This window comes from Xenopus tropicalis, chromosome 9 (genome assembly GCF_000004195.4).
Source record: "Xenopus tropicalis strain Nigerian chromosome 9, UCB_Xtro_10.0, whole genome shotgun sequence".
In the NCBI taxonomy this organism is placed as follows: domain Eukaryota; kingdom Metazoa; phylum Chordata; class Amphibia; order Anura; family Pipidae; genus Xenopus; species Xenopus tropicalis.
In genome coordinates, this window is record NC_030685.2 from 10,061,606 (window position 1) to 10,085,652 (window position 24,047).

A 24,047-nucleotide genomic window follows, 5' to 3' on the forward strand; every position below is an offset into this window, starting at 1 on the left:
GTTGTCCACTGTTTTCCTTATATGTGGATGAAACCGATGATAACATGGGCATATGGTGTCAAGAATAAATATGTTCTTCCTTTTGCTGCTAGGTGGGGCGGACACATCATGTGGGCGGGGTGATGATGGCATGTGGGTGGAGTTTGGGGAGATTGGGGTGGAGACTGAGAGGTGGACATAGAGGGAGTGGCTATTGGGGTGGGTATGAGGGCAGATCAGGGTATAATTGTGCAAGGAGGTCGGGGAACGGTATTATAAGTGTTCTGGCAAGTACAGGCTATGGAGAAGGGTGGGCAGATCTTCTGCACTGTAGAACACCAGTCAGTTATAAGGTAGGTGAAGGGGCAACTGAAGTTGAAAAAGAAAGGAAGAAGAAGTCCTGGAACCCCAGCGGCCTACCAGCCATTGACACCCAGACTAGGGGAAAGGGGCAGAATATCAGGGCTAGATTAATTAGTTCAGACACATTCTACAGGGCTGAGAGCAGGGCATTAGCAGACAGGGATACTTGGGGTGCCATGTTTTTTGGTAGCCCAAAAAATACAGTTCACAATAGACTTAGAAGTAAGTCAGGCAAGATTCACAAGAATCCAAATTGTAGAACTGTGAAGCCCAGATCCAGATCCAGATGCCCCAAAAAACATGATTCCAGAATGCTGTAATTCACCCAAGTGTTCTAGGGAAAACACCACTCTTGGCAAGTCATCCAGTTATTGGAGGGAGACCGAAAGAGGGTGGTACCTGATTCCTGTGCCATATAATGACGGGAAAATGACATAATTATCTCTATATGTAAGGTACCAGCAAGATGCCTGGGAATCAGAATAGTCATTGGTCACTTCTTCTGCATTTATAATGATTTTTTTTGCCCCCTACACCTGCAATTTATAAGCTACACCTGCCGCTCCCTGCAGACAATAGACTGCCACTTTGTTGTGAAATGGTTGGGGGCCAGGCCGTGGCATCAAATGCTTGGGGGATAGAGTTGCCACCTTCACCCCTGCAGAAAGCTGGGCAGGAGTGGTGACATCACAAGGCAGGAGAGTGACATCACAAGAACGGAGTTGTGCCGTCAACAGAGTTATGATGTGGTGATTGCTGACTGGACAATCTAGGAGAGTCCTTCCCAGTTTTCCAAAGCTGTCCCACTGCGCCCCTAGTTCTCTATAGAAGTGGATGAAAAACGTAATTACACATGGAAACCAATTCACCAATGAGAATTCTACTGACCCAAAACTTCATTATAGATGCAAGAGAAGTGACCAATGAGAATGCTGATTCCCAGCACTGTGTCAGGCCCCTTGCTGGTACCTTACATATAGAGATAATGATGTCATTTTCCCGTCATTATATGGCACAGGAATCAGACATGGGGATAAAGGGACAGACTTGTTCAGTGCTGGGAAACTGTGCTTAATGCTCCCAACTCCAATTGCAGGAACAGAGAACAGGGAGCCAGATTTATACAGATCAGCTGGGATTCTCATTGGAGGATTCTTTTGCATTTCAATGCTGCCAATGCGGGCCCTAGAGAGCTGGGAAAGTTTTATTGTGCAATATTGCTTTAAGAATACAACCCTGATGTTGCTGGACTACAGCTCCCAGCATGCCTCACCCTTCATTATATGTTACATTATTCTGGGATTTGTAGTCCAGCAACAGCTGAGTAAGGTTTGGTCGAGCCGCGCTGTGCAGCAGGGTTTAGTGTATATTTCCCCTGCGCCGTCGCTACAATTCTGCAGCAGGACAGACAACTCCGTCAGCAAGTTATTCAGCCCTGTCGGTGTCAATGTACAAATAAAGTTTTGTGCAGAAAAAAAAAGCAGCAGAAATCTGAGCTGGAAATGGCAGCGAGGGGAGATCAGGTGAGAGCCATGTGGTGTTATTGCTCTGCAGGGAGTCTGTCCTGCTCTGTAGCCGGCTTGTACTGCTCCGCTGTCTGTTTGTAATGCTCTGCAAAGTGTGTACGGATTGCACTGCAGCAATGTGTGTGTGTGTGTATGCTTACGCGTGGATGTGTCACACAGTTTGGGTCACATGATACATGGTGGCACCTCCTCCCTTTAACACCAAACACTTAAGGTGGGCTGTAATAAAAGTTTAAAGAAATCACGAATAGAACTACAACTCCCAGAATCCTCGGAGAACCTTGCAGGCAATTTCAATTCAACATCAGCTGGAGGGCTTCAGGTTGGTTGCCACAGCCATGTGACCTTCGCTCTGATAAACTTCAGTCACACTTTACTGCTGCGCTGCAAGTTGGAGTGATATCCCCCCCCCTCACCCCCAGCAGCCGATCAGCAGAACAATGGGAAGGGAGCAAGATAGCAGCTCCCAGTAGGTATCAGAATAGCACTCAATAGTAAGAAATCCAAGTCCGACTTGGGACTCCTCCAGTTACATGGGAGTAGGAGAAACAATAGGTTAGCTGAAAGCAGTTCTAATGTGTAGCGCTGGCTCCTTCTGAAAGCTCAGACTCAGGCACACTTTACTGCTGCGCTGCAAGTTGGAGTGATATCCCCCCCTCACCCCCAGCAGCCGATCAGCAGAACAATGGGAAGGGAGCAAGATAGCAGCTCCCAGTAGGTATCAGAATAGCACTCAATAGTAAGAACTCCAAGTCTGGCTTGGGACTCTTTCAGTTACATGGGACAATGTCATTTAGAAATAAATAGTAGCCCATAAAAATCATGACAGTATCCCTTTAAGGAACTTCCTTGAGAATCTCGCTGATAATCGAAATAATTCACTTGCTATGTGAGTTGATCTGTTGTATTTCTCATTGTTTGACCTTCTATTAATTATCCTGCTTCCCGGTAGGCGGATCAATATTTTTATTAAAGTGACTGTAATTAAAATTGTCTTTTATATCAATAGTACAAGTTCACACAAACCCTGGGTACGTTAGAGATAAGAGAGACCGAATAAGTACCTTGCCCCCATAAGTCATAAAAGGCACAACGTTTGCCCAAGAACAGTAACGCATAGCAACCAATAAGATGCTTGTTTTGAAACAGGTGACCAATACATGCTAGCTGCTGATTGGTTGCTACAAGTGATAAGAAACATAGCAAACTGGAAATATCTGCTTCTTTCTGAAAAATGTCTGAACTCTAACACTTTGAAAATGTGAAAAATGCAGTAAAATTCCATTCCACGATTGTTTTCAATGGTCAGGCTTGAAAAAGTTGAATGGAAAATGATCTTGAATTGAGACGCTTAAATTTGACTCTATTTTTATTTCAATCTCGCATTTTCGGTTCTAGATTAAAAACAGGGATTTCAATAAAATGAAGGAGAACTTGACTGAATCGAAAACCCAAATATCTCGAATTGTCGAGTTTATAAATTCGAATTTATTTAGTAGGGATGCACCGAACCCACTTTTTTGGGTTCGGCCGAACCTCCGAAGCCACCCAGCAGGATTCGGCCGAATCCCGAACCGAATCCGAATCCTTATTAACCTATGCTGATTAGGATCGGAAGGGGTTAAAAAAAATTTCACTAATTTTCACCTAATTTCACCTAAGAAAACTGGAAAAAACTTACTGACTCGAGTATAAGCCTAGGGTGGGAAATGCAGCAGCTACTGCTAAGTTTCAATAATCAAAATAAATGAATAAGAAAAACTCAGTGCCACGTTAAAAAAGGGCTTGGTCACGTCAAAAAAGGTGCATTCGAGTAAAAAAAAGTCGAGGCTGCTTAAAAAAGGACTTGTCCGCGTAACAAAAGGCGCGGATGAGTCGAAAAAAGGCATGGTCGCGTCAAGAAAGTTGTACTGTACTAGCATTTCGCAATTTTTTTCCCAGTTTCGTCAATTTCTCAGCACAGCGAAACGGGACAGATTCACTCATCGCTATAGGCCACAGGCAAGTCGCTGATATCTCTGGTTTCGGCTCTCTGGATAATGTGGGAGAATGTAGGGCTCATTGACCATACATGTTTTTTTTTTCCCACAATGCAGCATAATACTCATCTGTTTTGGTATATTACGTGTGCGGCAGCCCAATACACTTTTGATAACCCTTGTTTCCTCTACCACTCAGGTAATTAACCTGAAGGACAAAGTATGCTTGGTGACTGGGGCCAGCTCAGGGATCGGCGCAGGCACCGCGTTACTCTTTGCCCGTTTGGGAGCCCGCTTGGCGCTGAATGGACGGAACGAGGAGAAGCTGCAGGAGACGGCTCAGGGGTGTGAGCAGTTTTCGGGGATGAAGGTAAAATTTGCAGTTTGTAGTTCTCTGTTCCTCCCCCATCATTTATGTCGGCACTTATTTCAATAAGTAAAGGTCCCCATACACGTGAAGATTTGCTCGCTTGGTGAGGTCGCCAAGAGAGCAGATCTTCACCCGATATCCCCACCTACAGGTCGGCGATATCGGGGAACGTGTAGGCTAACGATCAAATTATAATGGTGGCAATGGGGCAGTCGGTTTGGGGACCGCATCGGCTCGTTGAATCTTTTAACCTGGCCGATCGATATCTGCCCAATTTCAAGTCAGATATCGGTCGGGCAGGCCCCTCGTTTCTGCCCCTACACAGGCTGATAAGCTGCCGAATCTGTCCAAGGGATCGATATCGGCAGCTACAATCTGCCCGTATATGGGGACCTTTAGTCTATACTGTTGCACCGAGGAGAAGTTGCAGGAGACGGCTCAGGGGTGTGAGCAGTTTTCGGGGATGAAGGTATAATTTGCAGTTTGTAGTTCTCTGTTCCTCCCCGATCATTTATGTCGGCATTTATTTCAGTAAGTAAAGGTCCCCATACATGTGAAGATTCGCTCGCTTGGTGAGGTCGCCAAGAGAGCGGATCTTCACCCAATATCCCCACCTATTGGTGAGCGATATCGGGGAATGTGTAGGCTAATTTGATCGTTTGGACTCAATGGGGCAGTCAGTTTGGGTTCCACATCAACGAGCTGATGTGGTCCCCGATTCGACTGAATCTTTTAACCTGCTCGAACGATATCTGGGCAATTTCAGGCCAGATATCGGTCGGGCAGGCCCCTCGTTTCTGCCCCTACATGGGCCAATAAGCTGCCGAATCTGTCCAAGGGACCGATATTGGCAGCTACAATCGGCCCGTGTATGGGGACCTTAAGTCTATACTGTTGCACCATATTTGCCCAGTTCTTTGATTAGGGCCAAAACATCAGCTTTCGAGATGCATTTGAGGCATGTTGGTCGCAACAAGTTTGCCTTTCAGCTTTGTACCTTCTGTCTCTCAGAAGCTTGATAAACAATGCTCAAAGCAAATTGACTTCCTGTTGTCTCCAGGTGGAGGTTATGTAAGCAACGCTATCTTTGGATAAAGGATTTTGATGGTTCGCCAACTGCGGGGTTTGCAATTGCACGGCTTATGCATTTCCATTGAAGATAATACAAACTGCTACTTAACACCTATAATGGAGGGTTTCGGGGTCATGTGACCATAAGCTTCTCATTTTGTGATTAACTGGAAATTGTGTGGTGCGTGTCCACATATCCTGTGGTATTATGTAGGTTTAACTTAAAGATAGCAAAACATGCAATGTCAGTAGGTTCAGGCCAGTTCTTTCTTGCCATTAAAGTGCATAACAGACAGTTTCTAGTTGATTCAGAACGGAGGACTATGTTTTCTATTATATCAGCCAGAATCATTCACTTATGTACATCATGAACTCCGAGTGAGTCGGCCATACAGCTGGCCTTCTCCAAATGGGAGGTTTGGCATTGCGCCTATTTAGTATACATTGTATTTATGTATATGTTTATTTACTGTATGTGCAGTTGCACTGCTGTAGAGTAGAACATTATAATATAGTCCTTAGGGCTCTGGCACATGGGGAGATTAGACGCCCGTGACAAAACTCCCTGTTCGCGGGCGACTAATCTCCCTGATTTGCCTTCCCCTGCCATCCCACCGGCGAAAATGCAAGGCGCCGGTGGGATGGCACACGCGGCGGCGCAATTTTGCGCAAATTGCCGAAAAAGCCTCGCGAGTCTTTTTCTGCGATTTCGGGAAATCGCGCCGCCGTGTGTGCCATCCCGCCGGCGACTTACATGTTCGGGATGGCGGGTCATGGCAACTCGGGGAGATTAGTCGCCCGTGACAAGGGAGATTTCTCCCCGTGTGCCAGAGCCCTTATAGAGGCTTGTGATAAAACCACTCCGAGCAAAAATGTTATCTCTTCTGCTATAATGTAACCTTGGGGCAAATGGCACAGCCTGTGTTTGTGTATAATGTTATGTGTAGCCGCCGGAATTCCTGTTCCCCCAAGGTAACTGACCCCTGCTGTCAGGGCAAATAAAGCCCTCTGTATTCCAATACACATAGTTGGCCCCAATACCCCCTGTAAGGGCTGTGCCCTGTCTGGATCCTGCATACAGACTAAACTGGGCATGCCCACCAAATGGCATACAAAAGTTCGATAAATTAGAAAAAATAAGATTTTTTCTGAAACCAAAAAAATTGTGCTTTCATGGATGGGCCCCAAAGTGTCCCTCAAGCCTAGCATTATTTACCAGTCCCCAGCCGGCGTGGCTTATGGGTAGTGATGAGCGAATCTGTCCCGTTTTGCTTCGCCATAAAATTCGCAAAACGGCAAAAAATTCGCAAAATGCATTTGTTGCACAATTTTTTTGTCACCCGCATCTATTTTTTTGTCGCCCGTGTTTTTTTGTCTCCCACATCTATTTTTTTGTCGCTCGCGTCTTTTTTGTTGCCCACATCTATTTTTTTGTCGCCCGCGTCTTTTTTGTCACCCACATCTATTTTTTTGTCGCCCGCGTCTTTTTTTGTCACCCACATCTATTTTTTTGTCGCCCGCGTCTTTTTTTGTCACCCACATCTATTTTTTTGTCGCCCGTGTTTTTCTGTCTCCCACATCTATTTTTTTGACGCCCGCGTCTTTTTTGTTACCTGTGTATATTTTTTTTTCATGCCGTCTTTTTTGTCGCCCGCATCTATTTTTTTGTTGCCCACGTCTATTTTTTTGTCACCCGCACTTTTTGACGCAACCCAATTTGACGGGCAGTTTCGCAATACAATTTACCAATGGAAATTCACTGCCAATCCATACCTGGCGAAAAAAATCGCTCATCACTACTTATGGGTCCTTTCCAATTGTGCCAGTCAAACTGGGCGGTAGGCAGAGTGATCCTTCCATAGCCATAGACCACATCTATTTTTTTGTCGCTCGCGTCTTTTTTGTTGCCCACATCTATTTTTTTGTCGCTTGCGTCTTTTTTGTTGCCCACATCTATTTTTTTGTCGCCCGCATCTTTTTTGTTGCCCGCATCTATTTTTTTGTCGCCTGTGTTTTTCTGTCTCCCATGTCTATTTTTTTGACGCCCGCGTCTTTTTTGTTACCTGTGTATATTTTTTTGACGCCCGCATCTATTTTTTTGTTGCCCGCGTCTATTTTTTTTTGTCACCCGCGCTTTTTGACGCAACCCAATTTGACAGACAACAAAAAAAAATTCTGCATGTTGAATTTTTCCGCGCCAAATTTTCATGTAAGTTTCGCAATACAATTTGCCAATGGAAATTCACTGCGAATCCATACCTGGCGAAAAAAATCGCTCATCACTACTTATGGGTCCTTTCCAATTGTGCCAGTCAAACTGGGCGGTAGGCAGAGTAATCCTTCCATAGCCATAGACCCAGTTTGTCCAGCTTTCAGATTTAATTTGTAAAGTTGTCATCCTGAATAAGGGACCTCGGTATGCAGAAAGCTTGCTTTGTGACATTGATGTACATAGATAGGTATGTTTATATATTATATTATTATATTTTTATATTTAGTCTCCATTGGTTTGCTGCAAAGCACCAAAAGTCCATACAAAAACCTATAGGTCTTCTTGTGAGGTAAAAATATGGAAACAACTATGGAGCAACAGCAGAAGAACACAGCAGGTCCTAGGGTCACTGGTGGAGAGGATGACCGAGCCTTCCTTCTATCTTTCATATCCTATCATCTGGTTTCTGTGATCTGTTGTTCCCATTCAGCCTCTACTGGTACCTGGAGACCTGACGGATGAAGAAAGTGTCCGGAAAATAGTTGAGCAGACGGTGGCGCATTTTGGTCGGCTCGATGTGTTAGTGAACAGCGGCGGGATCTTGGCCATGGGAACCGTGGAAAACACCTCTCTGCAGGACTTTGACCGTGTGATGAATGTCAACGTCAGGTTAGATCCAATAGATTTACTAAAACAAGGATTCAGGATCCGGAATATGAAGATCTCATTAGAAGGATTTGCAAAGTAGTAGTAGTGTTTGCCATTGGATAATCTTAAATAAAAAAAAAACTGCCATTTTGAGAAATAAGGGCCGCCCCCTGGGATCATAGGAGTCACAGGGCACACAAACAAGCCAAGGCACACATACATGCTAGGCCTCATCAGCCAATGAATGGACAGAGTTCTGCCTTTTGCTCCCACACTACTTCCTGCTACAGTTAGAGCTGCATCACTTCCTGTCAGCTGATCTCTGAGGGAGCGCACAGCCCATCACTAAATGGCGGCTCAAGGGAAAGGATGTAAAAGGGCAATATTTACTGATATATATATTCCAGTTTGGGGAGATTCTTTAATAGGTCACTTACTATAATATAAACTGTCTGTTGGTTATGTATTCATTCTGGGGGGGTAGTTTTAATTACTTTTTGGAGGACTTAAGCTATGGAGATTTAAATTATGGGAAGAACCATATCCGGAAAACCCCATGTCCCAAGCATTCTGGATAACAGGTCCCATACCTGTAAATATTTCATGATATCTCTCTATTTACCCTTTTATGTCTGGTCTTATTTGGTTCCAGATCCTTGTTTTATCTCACACACTTGGCCGTGCCACATCTCATCCAGACCAAAGGAAACATCGTCAATGTATCTAGTGTGAATGGGCAGAGATCGGTCAGTATGGCTTGTTTATCAGTAATGGTGTTGAGTCCAAATCTGTCAGGTCTGATGTCTTCCCTCATACCAGTATATGTACATAATAAAACAGGTAGCTTAGCAAAGGGCAGCCAAAGCAGATCAAACAAACCGACTGACCTGTTACAATATACACAGTAAATACATTTTTCTAAAGTCACAAAAAAATAACAAGTTGGTACAAGGAGTTTCTCACAGCTCGGCTTGGCTGAACCTGAAGTGTACGACCTTCAAAAAACCTGTAGGGGCAGATATTTAGGGGTAACAATAACAAACGGAGGTTTATTCCACCTGCAAAACACACAAAAGGGGCTGTTCCTGTATGTTATCAGCATATTTCTTGAATACATTGAGCTGTTATTGTATGTACAGATGGAGCCACTTGGATTTGTGCGTTAAATGCGTCATGACTCGAGAAACTGTGTTATCTTAAGTCATGGAAACTCATTGGAATCATTTAACCATGAAATAAACCCAATAGGGCTGTTCTGCCCCCAATAAGGGGTAATTATATCTTAGTTGGGATCAAGTACAGGTACTGTTTTATTATTACAGAGAAAAGGGAATCATTTAACCATGAAATAAACCCAATAGGATTGTTCTGCCCCAATAAGGGGTAATTATATCTTAGTTGGGATCAAGTACAGGTACTGTTTTATTATTACAGAGAAAAGGGAATCATTTAACCATTAAATAAACCCAATAGGGCTGTTCTGCCCCCAATAAGGGGTAATTATATCTTAGTTGGGATCAAGTACAGGTACTGTTTTATTATTACAGAGAAAAGGGAATCATTTAACCATGAAATAAACCCAATAGGGCTGTTCTGCCCCAATAAGGGGTAATTATATCTTAGTTGGGATCAAGTACAGGTACTGTTTTATTATTACAGAGAAAAGGGAATCATTTAACCATGAAATAAACCCAATAGGGCTGTTCTGCCCCCAATAAGGGGTAATTATATCTTAGTTGGGATCAAGTACAGGTACTGTTTTATTATTACAGAGAAAAGGGAATCATTTAACCATGAAATAAACCCAATAGGGCTGTTCTGCCCCAATAAGGGGTAATTATATCTTAGTTGGGATCAAGTACAGGTACTGTTTTATTATTACAGAGAAAAGGGAATCATTTAACCATGAAATAAACCCAATAGGGCTGTTCTGCCCCAATAAGGGGTAATTATATCTTAGTTGGGATCAAGTACAGGTACTGTTTTATTATTACAGAGAAAAGGGAATCATTTAACCATTAAATAAACCCAATAGGGCTGTTCTGCCCCCAATAAGGGGTAATTATATCTTAGTTGGGATCAAGTACAGGTACTGTTTTATTATTACAGAGAAAAGGGAATCATTTAACCATTAAATAAACCCAATAGGGCTGTTCTGCCCCCAATAAGGGGTAATTATATCTTAGTTGGGATCAAGTACAGGTACTGTTTTATTATTACAGAGAAAAGGGAATCATTTAACCATTAAATAAACCCAATAGGGCTGTTCTGCCCCAATAAGGGGTAATTATATCTTAGCTGGGATCAAGTACAGGTACTGTTTTATTATTACAGAGAAAAGGGAATCATTTAACCATGAAATAAACCCAATAGGGCTGTTCTGCCCCAATAAGGGGTAATTATATCTTAGTTGGGATCAAGTACAGGTACTGTTTTATTATTACAGAGAAAAGGGAATCATTTAACCATGAAATAAACCCAATAGGGCTGTTCTGCCCCAATAAGGGGTAATTATATCTTAGTTGGGATCAAGTACAGGTACTGTTTTATTATTACAGAGAAAAGGGAATCATTTAACCATTAAATAAACCCAATAGGGCTGTTCTGCCCCCAATAAGGGGTAATTATATCTTAGTTGGGATCAAGTACAGGTACTGTTTTATTATTACAGAGAAAAGGGAATCATTTAACCATTAAATAAACCCAATAGGGCTGTTCTGCCCCCAATAAGGGGTAATTATATCTTAGTTGGGATCAAGTACAGGTACTGTTTTATTATTACAGAGAAAAGGGAATCATTTAACCATTAAATAAACCCAATAGGGCTGTTCTGCCCCAATAAGGGGTAATTATATCTTAGCTGGGATCAAGTACAGGTACTGTTTTATTATTACAGAGAAAAGGGAATCATTTAACCATGAAATAAACCCAATAGGGCTGTTCTGCCCCCAATAAGGGGTAATTATATCTTAGTTGGGATCAAGTACAGGTACTGTTTTATTATTACAGAGAAAAGGGAATCATTTAACCATGAAATAAACCCAATAGGGCTGTTCTGCCCCAATAAGGGGTAATTATATCTTAGTTGGGATCAAGTACAGGTACTGTTTTATTATTACAGAGAAAAGGGAATCATTTAACCATGAAATAAACCCAATAGGGCTGTTCTGCCCCAATAAGGGGTAATTATATCTTAGTTGGGATCAAGTACAGGTACTGTTTTATTACTACAGAGAAAAGGGAATCATTTAACCATGAAATAAACCCAATAGGGCTGTTCTGCCCCCAATAAGGGGTAATTATATCTTAGTTGGGATCAAGTACAGGTACTGTTTTATTATTACAGAGAAAAGGGAATCATTTAACCATGAAATAAACCCAATAGGGCTGTTCTGCCCCAATAAGGGGTAATTATATCTTAGTTGGGATCAAGTACAGGTACTGTTTTATTATTACAGAGAAAAGGGAATCATTTAACCATGAAATAAACCCAATAGGGCTGTTCTGCCCCAATAAGGGGTAATTATATCTTAGTTGGGATCAAGTACAGGTACTGTTTTGTTATTACAGATTATTACTAGTAGCTCAGTGTGACTTCACCCTTAATCTTTCAGAGCGCCATTGTTTACATTAGGCAACTCCTTAATTAGATGGGACTCTGTGATGCAAATTTCTGTGTTAAATGGGATAAGTGAGTTAACGAGTTCAGTTATTCTGTGTTATACAAACAAAAGTGGCCTCATCCGTATGCTGGATACATGTGAACTTTAATGTTCAACTAAAGTCATAGGTCAACGTAAGATACGGAATGATGAAATGTGACGCATTTTGAGCTTCAGCTGATCCAGAGAAAGGCTAAAGGACCCAACCCCTTAGTCAACATCACGCTATGCCCAGTAACTTTCAGGGGTTTTTAGTGCTAATTAGCCTTTGGGGCAAGTAGGTACCAACGTTGAATACTTCATTGGAGTAATTTAGGCCAATTGCAGCTCAGTTCTCGGCTAGTCCCACAGATGGATCAGAATCAGTTGGGTCAGAGATCTGACTGGGCCATTATTATTATACCATTATTATTTGTCCACTCCAATGCCCAGGAGTCAGCCAACAACCCTGAACAACCTTAAGCAAATCAGCATGGAAGATTGGGCTAAACGCATTTCACGCAGTGTTCAAAGCTGGTTCGTACTTACCCCAAAATACTCTAAGGGGAACCATTACGAAAAAGAAAATGTAAAGGGGTCGTTCACCCTGTAGACATTGATATTCTGAGACCATTTGCCATTGGTTGTCATTTTTGTATTTTGTTGTAGTGTTTCAGTTATTTAGCGTTTAGTTTAGCAGCTTTCCAGTTTGGAATTTTGGTTGCTGGTTGCTAGGGTCTTTTTTACCTTAGCAACCAGGCAGCGGTGTGAAAGAGAGAGCGGAATGTGAATAGGAGAGGGGCGAAATAAAAAGATAAGGGATAAAAAAAAAAAATAACAATAAATATATAAGTGTTGACTCAAAGAGAAAATGTTTTTTTTGGCTAGAGGGGTCAGTGACCCCCCCATGTCAAAAGTGGACAAAGAAGGCAAATAATTCAAAAACTATAAAAAATAAATATTGAAGAGGAATTGCAAAGCTGCTAGGAATGGTACAGTCTATAACTGGTGAAGGTGAACCAACCCCTTTAATATGTGTTTTGGAAATAAGAAGCATTATAAACGTATCTGTAATTATCCAATTATTTTTATTACTTCCCCCCCCCCTTCATTGTCTCTTTATGCCGGACTCGTAATTCAACAACTTGATTACTGGGCAGTGATCCATAGCCACCAATCAGCGCTCGGCTTTTATTTTCAGCCAGCTGCAGGGAGTAAAATGAAAGCAAGCATTCGATTGGCTGCATAGGGTACTGCCCCCGAGTGCTAGTTTTTTCCAGTGTTTAAAACCCAAGTGTGTGTAGATACCCCGGCTGGAACTGACCAGTTCATATCATTTGTATATGCCTGTGCTCGGTACTAATGGCTAAAGCAAGACTAACCGCAACTTTCTTTTATTCCAGTTCCCCGGGGTCCTGGCATACTGTATGTCCAAATCTGCAGTCGATCAGCTTACCAGGTGTGCGGCTTTGGGTAGGTACTGTACTACAAGATAAACCCCTATGGGCGAGCGTATATAATACTCCTTACAACTAGGGGGAACTCTGGCTCCCAAACCAAAATGTGTTAAAGAGCCCCCCACAACCCACTAACCCCTAATATCCCTATCCCTGTAATCTGTTCCTTCAAAAAAAACACCATTTTATATGCTGAAATCCAGCTGCAAAACAGTTCATGTCTTTCTGCATCATTGGAAATCCTGGCAGGGGAGGAGGGACTAAAACACTGATTTTACAAATTGTAACAACTTCTCCACAGCTTACAGACAGCATGCAGGAACTCCATAACCCACAATGCATTGCACTGGCAGGGGAGGAGGGACTAAAACACTGATGTTACAAATTGTAACAACTTCTCCACAGCTTACAGACAGCATGCAGGAACTCCATAACCTACAATGCATTGCACTGGCAGGGGAGGAGGGACCAAAACACTGATGTTACAAATTGTAACAATTTCTCCACAGCTTACAGACAGCATGCAGGAACTACAATGCATTGCACTGGCAGGGGAGGAGGGACTAAAACACTGATGTTACAAATTGTAGCAAGTTCTCCCCAGCTTACAGACAGCATGCAGGAACTACATAACCCACAATGCATTGTACTGGCAGGGGAGGAGGGACCAAAACACTGATGTTACAAATTGTAACAATTTCTCCACAGCTTACAGACAGCATGCAAGAACTACATAACCCACAATGCATTGCACTGGCAGGGGAGGAGGGACTAAAACACTGATATTACAAACTGTAACAACTACTCCCCAGCTTACAGACAGCATGCAGGAACTACATAACCCACAATGCATTGTACTGGCAGGGGAGGAGGGACTAAAACACTGATGTTACAAACTGTAAAAACTACTCCCCAGCTTACAGACAGCATGCAGGAACTACATAACCCACAATGCATTGCACTGGCAGGGGAGGAGGGACCAAAACACTGATGTTACAAATTGTAACAACTACTCCCCAGCTTACAGACAGCATGCAGGAACTACATAACCCACAATGCATTGTACTGGCAGGGGAGGAGGGACTAAAACACTGATGTTACAAACTGTAAAAACTACTCCCCAGCTTACAGACAGCATGCAGGAACTACATAACCCACAATGCATTGCACTGGCAGGGGAGAAGGGACCAAAACACTGATGTTACAAATTGTAACAACTACTCCCCAGCTTACAGACAGCATGCAGGAACTACATAACCCACAATGCATTGTACTGGCAGGGGAGGAGGGACTAAAACACTGATGTTACAAACTGTAAAAACTACTCCCCAGCTTACAGACAGCATGCAGGAACTACATAACCCACAATGCATTGTACTGGCAGGGGAGGAGGGACTAAAATACTGATGTTACAAATTGTAACAACTTCTCCACAGCTTACAGACAGCATGCAGGAACTCCATAACCCACAATGCATTGTACTGGGATGTTCCTTTCCTTATTGACATCACTTGTGCAGGGAATTGTGGGATTGGGCTGAAGGGAAGGTTGAGGACAGGCGACTACTGTTACATTTTATTTGAGTCACAAAGTAGTCAGCCAGATCAACAGGGGGCGGGGCTTAGGGAATTGTTCCAAACCATATTATTACATTAAAAAATCATGAAAAGGCTGCATATTTTGTAACTGATGTATATTGCAATGTTGCTTGAAATTATGTTTGGTCGAGTTCCCCTTTAAATATGAAGGGGGGGAAAAATGGAAAATAAGGTCTTTATATGACATAGATCAGGCCTAATTTTGGGGTTTAACGGGGTGACCTCACTAATTCTGTTTTCCTATTTAGAACTGGCCCCCAAGCAGGTCCGGGTCAATGCCGTTTGGTGGGTATTTATGTATTTTTCTTCTATTTACTCTCTTGTGAGAACTTGAGCTTTCCTTAGACACAGACCCCGTGTATTGTTTGTACTCGGCCAGTGTCAATAAGGGACTGTTTAACCATCAAACACAGGAGAGACAGGTTAATCCTACACTGTCTACATTCATAGAGCCGCCGTCGGGGATATTACATTACTGCTAGATGTCTCAGTGACCTGTAGGTTTCTACCTTTAGATTGATATCTCCTCTGGGGACTGATGTATAAGGGCTCTGGCACACAGGGAGATTAGTCGCCCGCGGCAATACTCCCTGTTCGCGGGCGACTAATCTCCCCGAGTTGCCTTCCCCTGCCATCCCGCCGGCGTACAGGGAGTTTTGCCGCGGGCGACTAATCTCCCCGTGTGCCAGAGCCCTTAAACACTGGGGGGGGGGATAAGTGATGAATATATGAATAACGGACATTAATAACAATAATTATCAAAATGGGGTTTTAAGTGCAGGTATAAGATCACTTATCCGGAAACCTGTTATCCAGAAAGCTCCGAATTACGGAAAGGCCATCTCCCATAGACTCCATTATAAGCAAATAATTCTAATTTTTTAAAATGATTCCCTTTTTCTCTGTAGAAATAAAACAGTACCTGTACTTGATCCCAACTAAGATATAATTACCCCTTATTGGGGCAGAACAGCCCTATTGGGTTTATTTAATGGTTAAATGATTCCCTTTTCTCTGTAATAATAAAACAGTACCTGTACTTGATCCCAACTAAGATATAATTACCCCTTATTGGGGCAGAACAGTCCTATTGGGTTTATTTCATGGTTAAATGATTCCCTTTTCTCTGTAATAATAAAACAGTACCTGTACTTGATCCCAACTAAGATATAATTACCCCTTATTGGGGGCAGAACAGCCCTATTGGGTTTATTTCATGGTTAAATGATTCCCTTTTCTCTGTAATAATAAAACAGTACCTGTACTTGATCCCAACTAAGATATAATTACCCCTTATTGGGGCAGAACAGCCCTATTGGGTTTATTTCATGGTTAAATGATTCCCTTTTCTCTGTAATAATAAAACAGTACCTGTACTTGATCCCAACTAAGATATAATTACCCCTTATTGGATGCAAAACAATCCTATTGGGTTTAATGAATGTTTTATTGATTTTTTTTTTAGTAGACTTAAGGTATGGAGATCCAAATTACGGAAAGATCCCATATCCGGAATACCCTTGGTCCAGAGCATTCTGGATAAGGGGTCCTATACCTGTATTAAACATCACCATTGTCAGGAGAACGTCAACGTCTCCATCAGGTTCTTCCCATATAAAAGTGTATCAGTGTTGACCCAAAGGAATGCTATGTATCAGCTTCAATCTGCCCATTTTTGTCCAACTTTACTTGCCCTTTACGTATCTTGCTTTAGATTCCTTCTCTTATACATTTATATTCTATTGTCTGGCAGCCCCGGAGTGATTATTACCGATGTACACAGACGAGCCGGACTGAATGAAGAGCAATATTCAGAGGTACTGCCCTACAATCCCTGTCTGGTATCTTTATTGATGGCAGTGAATTCATTGAAGGAGAGCAGACAGAGCTAATGGTACAAGGTAGAGAAAGTAGCATATGTGAAGCTGGCTGGGGAGAACATGTCCATGAAGACACGTCCATCACGTTCAACCATAGTGCCTATATATAACCTGCCTAACTGCTAGTTGATCCAGAGGAAAGCAAAACCCCATCTGAAGCCTCTCTAATTTGCCCAATTCCTTCCTGACTCCAAGATGGCAATTGGACCAGTCCCTGGGGCAACTTGTACTAAGAGCTATCTCCCATAACCCTGTATTCCCTCACTTGCTAAATACCCATCCAGCCCCTTCTTACCTTTCGTACAACTGATTCGGGGAGGGAATCCCACAACCTCACAGCTCTCACAGTAACAAATCCTTTCCGAATATTTAAATGGAACCTCCCTTCTTCTAAACGGAGTGGGTGCCCTCGTGTCTGTTGGAAGGGCCTACTGGTAAATAAAGCATTAGAGAGGTTATTATATGATCCCCTTATATATTTATACATAGTTATCATATTCCCCTTTAAGCGCCTCTTCTCCAGTGTAAACAGACCCAACTTGGCCAGTCTTTCCCCATAACTGAGACTTTCCATACCCTTTACCAGCTTAGTTGCCCTTCTCTGGACCCTCTCTAATTCAGTAATGTCCCAAGCAGGCTTGGTTGGGTTTTCGAAGGAAGAAAATACTTCTAAAAATGCCCATTGGTACAAAAAGATCCATAAACAACACCAAAGATATAACCACAATACCATTCCTGATCATGTTCCCTCACAAGGAGGACAGAATATAGGTTGAGTTGACATAAAGCCTAATGCCTCAGCTTCTTAGTAGAGAAGACAATGACATGGTCTAACCAACTATATCCACTCTATATCCACCATGTTTCTGCTAGAGCTGTAATGCACAACCTGGTGTTGGCCCCATCCTTAAGTATCTCATCTTGATCCTAGGACCTCATCGTTATTGTACCTTTGTCACATATATTCTCTCCTTGTGCCATTTTTATTTTACATCTGTCCCTTTCTTCCCATCTTCAGTTCATACAGCGCACTCAACACACACATGCCTTGGGGCGTCCCGGCACCGTGGATGAGGTTGCCCAGACGATTGCCTTCCTGGCCTCTGATGCTGCTTCCTTCATCACAGGAGTCACCATGCCTGTAGATGGAGGCCGTCATGCTATGTGCCCACGTTAAGGACCAAGGACAAAACAAAGACCAAAAAATCTGCCGTGGCTTTGTTGGGCTTCGGGATATAGAGATTGGCAAGCTCGGTATTACCATTTACAAATGACTCAACCCAACCCTAAAATGTTGTTGAGGAACCTAAGTGTTGACTTGTCCAAGAGATGAAGTATTGAACAATAAAGTCAAGTACCCCGACTGATAGTTTGTCCACTTGGGTGTCATAAATAATGAACAAAGCCAGTTTTAGGAGATTGTTACCATGAGAATGTTAGGACGGAGTATGTTAGAATTGAGCCTTTGCCTTTAGCTTAGGGTGAGGACAATTCAAAAGCACAAAAAGTAGAAATTCCAGAAAAGAATACTCCCAAGAGAACAGGTTGGTAATTTTACATCAGCTCAACATTGCACTTACTCATTGGATGTGAATTCCAGGTTCTTACAATTTGGCCTGGAATGTGGACAAAGCCCCCGAACAGGGCATGGCCTGGCATATGGGTTCCCAATGAGCATGAACAAGTGCCGATTGGCAAGTCCATGGTGTCATCATAGACGTTGCACAGTAACATAGAGCATGGGATACATTGGACTCCTCTCTCAGCTGCCCCTTCCCCTATTAGCTACCCCACCCAGCTGCACAAATATAGATTTTGGACGCCAGAGGTTCTTGGACAAATAACAGAATGTTTATCTAGCAAACACGTAGTACCAATAGAGCAAAATTCAGTTGCAGCACATATCCTACTCTGACACCCTCATGGAGATAACCTTGGCAGGTTCCAACTTTTCCTCTGTGATACCATTAAATGGAACCAGATCATCTCCACAGAAACCCCCTACACCAACAGGCAGTATCACCTGGGAGAGATCTCTATAATCTGTTCTCCTACGTTTAAGTTCAGATCTGCTCTCTCTAGTTCAACCTGTTTGCCCTACACTCCTAGGTGCTACTATGACAAGAGCTCACAAGAGCTCGCTATCTACACACCTTATTCATGGGATCCCTGTTTCCCTGACTTACATTAAAAGGATTGTTCCTTTAGGGCACATCTTCTTTATTGGAGTCTTGGTTCTAGGCTCCCCAGCAGATGTCCACCCTTAAGACCTGAAGAAGATATAGTGCCCCTAAACTGCAGGTGGCCAGCAGAATTAACTACAGTTTGGGGGACCCTAAGCATCTTTAATTATTATGCACTACCAATGGGGAGTGATTCTAATTGCCGGGCAGTAGATGTTCTTCTACTCTTGACGGTATTTTACCCCTCACCTTAGCTAACAGGTTGATCATTTGGACTAGAGCACTCCAGTCTGACCTAACTGAATAGGAACTGGCTTCCATTTGTTAACCCCCCCCCCCCCCCACCATGGAAAAAGTCAAATTCCGCAATTGGTTGACTTCTGCGCCCAATCCCAATAGGTGTAGGTTCACTACAGAAGCTCCAGAATAAGGGCAAAACTTGGTGTAGTAAGATATGGTTGGGTAGATTGGGGGGCATGATGCTACCTAAAAGGTGTTGGCAATTGGTTGACTTCTGCGCCCAATCCCAATAGGGAATAGAAGCTATGGAAATTCTGGATCTACAGGAACCTTCATGGGCAGCGGTAGCTCCAAGAATCCCCTGCATCAATGGACACACTTGTGGCCAACAAGGGCAAAACTTGGTGTAGTAAGATATGGTTGGGTAGATTGGGCGGCATGATACTACCTAAAAGGTGTTGGCAATTGGTTGACTTCTGTGCCCAATCCCAAAAGGTGCAGGTTCACTATAGAAGCTATGGAAATTCTGGATCTACAGGAACCTTCATGGGCAGTGGTAGCTTCAGGGTTCCCCTGTATCAATGGACACACTTGTGCCAGGGCAGAACTAGGTGTAGTGAGATATGGTTGGGTAGATTGGGGGGGCATGATGCTACCTAAAAGGTGTTGGCCAGAAAATCTATGATACATTTGCACGGATGGCTGATGAGGCAGGGTCATCCTTCCTTCTGCTTGGGTGATGAAGCCTACAGAGATCCCTCAAGTGAATATAACAAATTAGTTGTCTTGGTTGATCTTAATGTCCCTCATAAGTTTATGACAGTTGACTGACCTTGCACTTCAGAGAGTTGAAGTTGAAGTCTCCCCCAACGGTAATGTGAGTTTCAAACATTCCCCCCTCGGTCTGGGCAAGATCGTATCCAGTAACCTTAGTGGTTGCTCACAGGGGGCATATAGATTTACTAATCCAACGCATGTCCCTATTATCTGACCTGATAGAAACAGACAACAATGCGTGACATGTAATCCTATGTTCTTTATCTGAATCAGGACTCTCTGTGTATCACAGTAATTACCCCTGGTTTCTGAAATGCAGCACATGCTTGGGGCAACTAAATCCATAGATTTAATTTCTGAAGTGAGAATCCTGAATAAAAGGTTTCAGTCTAGGGCGTTCTCTCACTTATAATATCTCTTCATGAACCGGCTTGAACCATTCACGTGGTGTCAAAATATTTATTGTCTTTGTAATTCAATATAAGAATACTCACTGCTATAATTATATATGTGGGATTAATAATTACTGTTTTTTTTCCTCATAATTCAAGGAAGAGTAAAGCTGACTGAAAAGCTGTCAACTTGGTCCCTTCAAACTTTCGGTAGCTTCTTATTCACTAGTATGTGGGGCCCACCAACGGCCTGCTAATCTATATTATAGGCACCATCTCTCCCTACTATACCTGCTATCCCACAGCCCCAGTCCCTTCCCAGAGGCTATTATCCCCCCACTGCTACTATAGGCACCATCACTCCCTACTATACCTACTATCCCACAGCCCCAGTCCCTTCCCAGAGGCTATTATCCCCCCACTGCTACTATAGGCACCATCTCTCCCTACTATACCTGCTATCCCACAGCCCCAGTCCCTTCCCAGAGGCTATTATCCCCCCACTGCTACTATAGGCACCATCTCTCCCTACTATACCTGCTATCCCACAGCCCCAGTCCCTTCCCAGAGGCTATTATCCCCCCACTGCTACTATAGGCACCATCTCTCCCTACTATACCTGCTATCCCACAGCCCCAGTCCCTTCCCAGAGGCTATTATCCCCCCACTGCTACTATAGGCACCATCTCTCCCTACTATACCTGCTATCCCACAGCCCCAGTCCCTTCCCAGAGGCTATTATCCCCCCCACTGCTACTATAGGCACCATCTCTCCCTACTATACCTGCTATCCCACAGCCCCAGTCCCTTCCCAGAGGCTATTATCCCCCCACTGCTACTATAGGCACCATCTCTCCCTACTATACCTGCTATCCCACAGCCCCAGTCCCTTCCCAGAGGCTATTATCCCCCCACTGCTACTATAGGCACCATCTCTCCCTACTATACCTGCTATCCCACAGCCCCAGTCCCTTCCCAGAGGCTATTATCCCCCCACTGCTACTATAGGCACCATCTCTCCCTACTATACCTGCTATCCCACAGCCCCAGTCCCTTCCCAGAGGCTATTATCCCCCCACTGCTACTATAGGCACCATCTCTCCCTACTATACCTGCTATCCCACAGCCCCAGTCCCTTCCCAGAGGCTATTATCCCCCCACTGCTACTCAGCCTCAGTATCACTGCCTTAGGGAGTCTGTTCGACCTTAGGTTTTCTCAATGTTTGCACAGTTCCACAAGATCACAAGTCTTCATCTCAGTTAAAGACCTAAGTACATATGTGGCGCTACACAAACATACACCTCTTCGCTTATGTTATTTGTCTTTTCTTAGGGTTCATTTGCAAAGGAATGATTTATTTTTGAATGGGGTAATTCAAGTTGACTTACTCTGTGTGTTGTCACATCTTCCGAATCTGCCCTCTCCAACTCCACATCTGCCCTGCTATTATGGTAGATATACCTACACAGGATCAGAGGATCTGGTAGAGCTTTGGCCCAAACATTGGTGGGTAGGAGAATTATCCTTTTTATCTTCCAAATGGAGTAACTTCCCTTGGATTAACATCTTAACCCAAGAATTTAATCTTATCCACATCTATTTATTTTTCCAAAGCCTTACAAAGGCTACAAGAAGAGTGATTGTCCCATTGTCCTTGCTCTAATCCTAGGTCAGTATCAATATTTTTAGACCCAAGGTGCGGAGGAAGAGATAGACAAGGTGGGAGCGGCAGTAGTGATTTTCGAAGTAGAATAAACAGTTACCGTTTCGCCGAACTGTTTAGCGAAAGTTTGGTGAAAATTTACTGTGGAAAAATACGTCAAAAAAAAGTCTCGGTCCCGTCAGAATTGGGAACAGTTGCGCAAAAAAAGACCCAGGTGACAAAAAATTTGCGCGCCAAATGCATTTTGCAAATCTTTTGCCATTTCGCAAATTTTCTTGTAATTTCACGAATATTAAGGTCAAGCGAAATGGGACAGATTCACTCATCACTAGTTGCCGGGTATAAACTGGCATTTTTATCTATTAACTTCTGCTGTTCTGTCTATACATATATTAGGCATTTCTAAGCTGTAATATATGTCCCTCCCCACCTCCATATACATAGGATAAGGATCCCATAGGAATGTCCATTCTGTAGCAGAGATACACACTAGGGGGCCCATTTATGAAAATTCAAGGCCGTGATTTTGCCGCAGTTTAGGAAAATGGCGGCTAAAGTAATCATGAAAAGTCGTGAGAATTGTCTCCGTTGATATGGGGGCCCCATGATGGATACCTTAATCGAGGGTGCTCAACGACTACAGAATGTTCTGTTCTTTGAAGCAGAGAAGTACCACATCCGCCATCAACCAAAGGCTCCAATGAACCCGATACCCCAGTTATGGCTTTATGTAACCAAGAGATAAAACATGGTGGAACAACTATACACTAGAATTTGGTCTAAACTGCCTAGACATATCTAGGTAGCCACTGGTGGCATCAACAGGTGGAGAGATAGTTATCCATTGTACCAAGTGCTTCATATTCAAGTGAGCTGTACAAGGGCAAATTTCAAATTTGGGCCCTTAAAATGGCAGCTTATCTACCTGTGTATGGGGCCCTCTGACAGAAGTCCCAAACCAATATCTGGCCTAAAATTGGGCAGATGTTGATCGTACAGGTTAATTGGATCAGGGACCACGTTGGCTCATTGTTGCAGACCTCGGTCTGACTTTACCTATCCTCATCATTGAAATACAATTGTTTGGCCCTAGGGCAAAATGATCACATTAGAACGATACCAAATGAGTAAATTCTCCCGTGTATGGCCACCTTTACTCATGGGCACTGGTGAATGTATGTAAACAGGACCCAAAAATCTGTGCCGTTTCTGAACTATATCACCAGAATTCCTAAACACACTTCATTTCTGGAGAAATCTAGGAGTTGCCAGCAATAACTGGGTGTGTCATGTTGATCCTATTGTAACCCAAAGCTCTTTGTCATAAACACAACTCTAAGATGAGGCATCTCGGAAATAGCTGAGTTATCTATTAGGCAAACAAACCAAAAGTCTTCAGGAAGCAGTCTCTGTAATCCACACATAAAAAGGTTACAGATATATAAAAACATTGGGGTAACAGTCACCCTGCTATAGTTCCAGGGGACCCCAGGGCACAAATAAGCACTCACCCCAAATCCCCCCCTAACTGGCCTTCAGGCTGGGCCCCCTTAGCCCATAACAAGGTTACAGATATATAGAAACATTGGGGTAACAGTCACCCCGCTATAGTTCCAGGGGTACCCAGGGCACAAATAAGCACTCACCCCAAATCCCCCCCTAACTGGCCTTCAGGCTGGGTCCCCTTAGCCCATAACAAGGTTACAGATATATAGAAACATTGGGGTAACAGTCACCCTGCTATAGTTCCAGGGGTACCCAGGGCACAAATAAGCACTCACCCCAAATCCCCCCCTAACTGGCCTTCAGGCTGGGCCCCCTTAGCCCATAACAAGGTTACAGATATATAGAAACATTGGGGTAACAGTCACCCTGCTATAGTTCCAGGGGTACCCAGGGCACAAATAAGCACTCACCCCAAATCCCCCCCCTAACTGGCCTTCAGGCTGGGTCCCCTTAGCCCATAACAAGGTTACAGATATATAGAAACATTGGGGTAACAGTCACCTTGCTATAGTTCCAGGGGTACCCAGGGCACAAATAAGCACTCACCCCAAATCCCCCCCC

At 43.4% G+C, this 24,047-nt stretch overlaps 1 protein-coding gene across 1 annotated transcript; it reads left to right on the forward strand.

Annotated features, from left to right (window-relative positions):
• Nucleotides 1–1,839: 1,839 nt before the first annotated feature.
• On the forward strand, nucleotides 1,840–18,093 carry MGC79752 (protein). Its single transcript, NM_001005019.1, is given in 8 exon segments — nucleotides 1,840–1,865; nucleotides 4,047–4,217; nucleotides 7,991–8,169; nucleotides 8,801–8,894; nucleotides 13,193–13,262; nucleotides 15,093–15,129; nucleotides 16,598–16,661; nucleotides 17,743–18,093. Coding segments are annotated over 8 exon segments (795 nt in total). The 5' UTR covers nucleotides 1,840–1,844; the 3' UTR covers nucleotides 17,902–18,093.
• The last annotated feature ends 5,954 nt before the right edge of the window (nucleotides 18,094–24,047 follow it).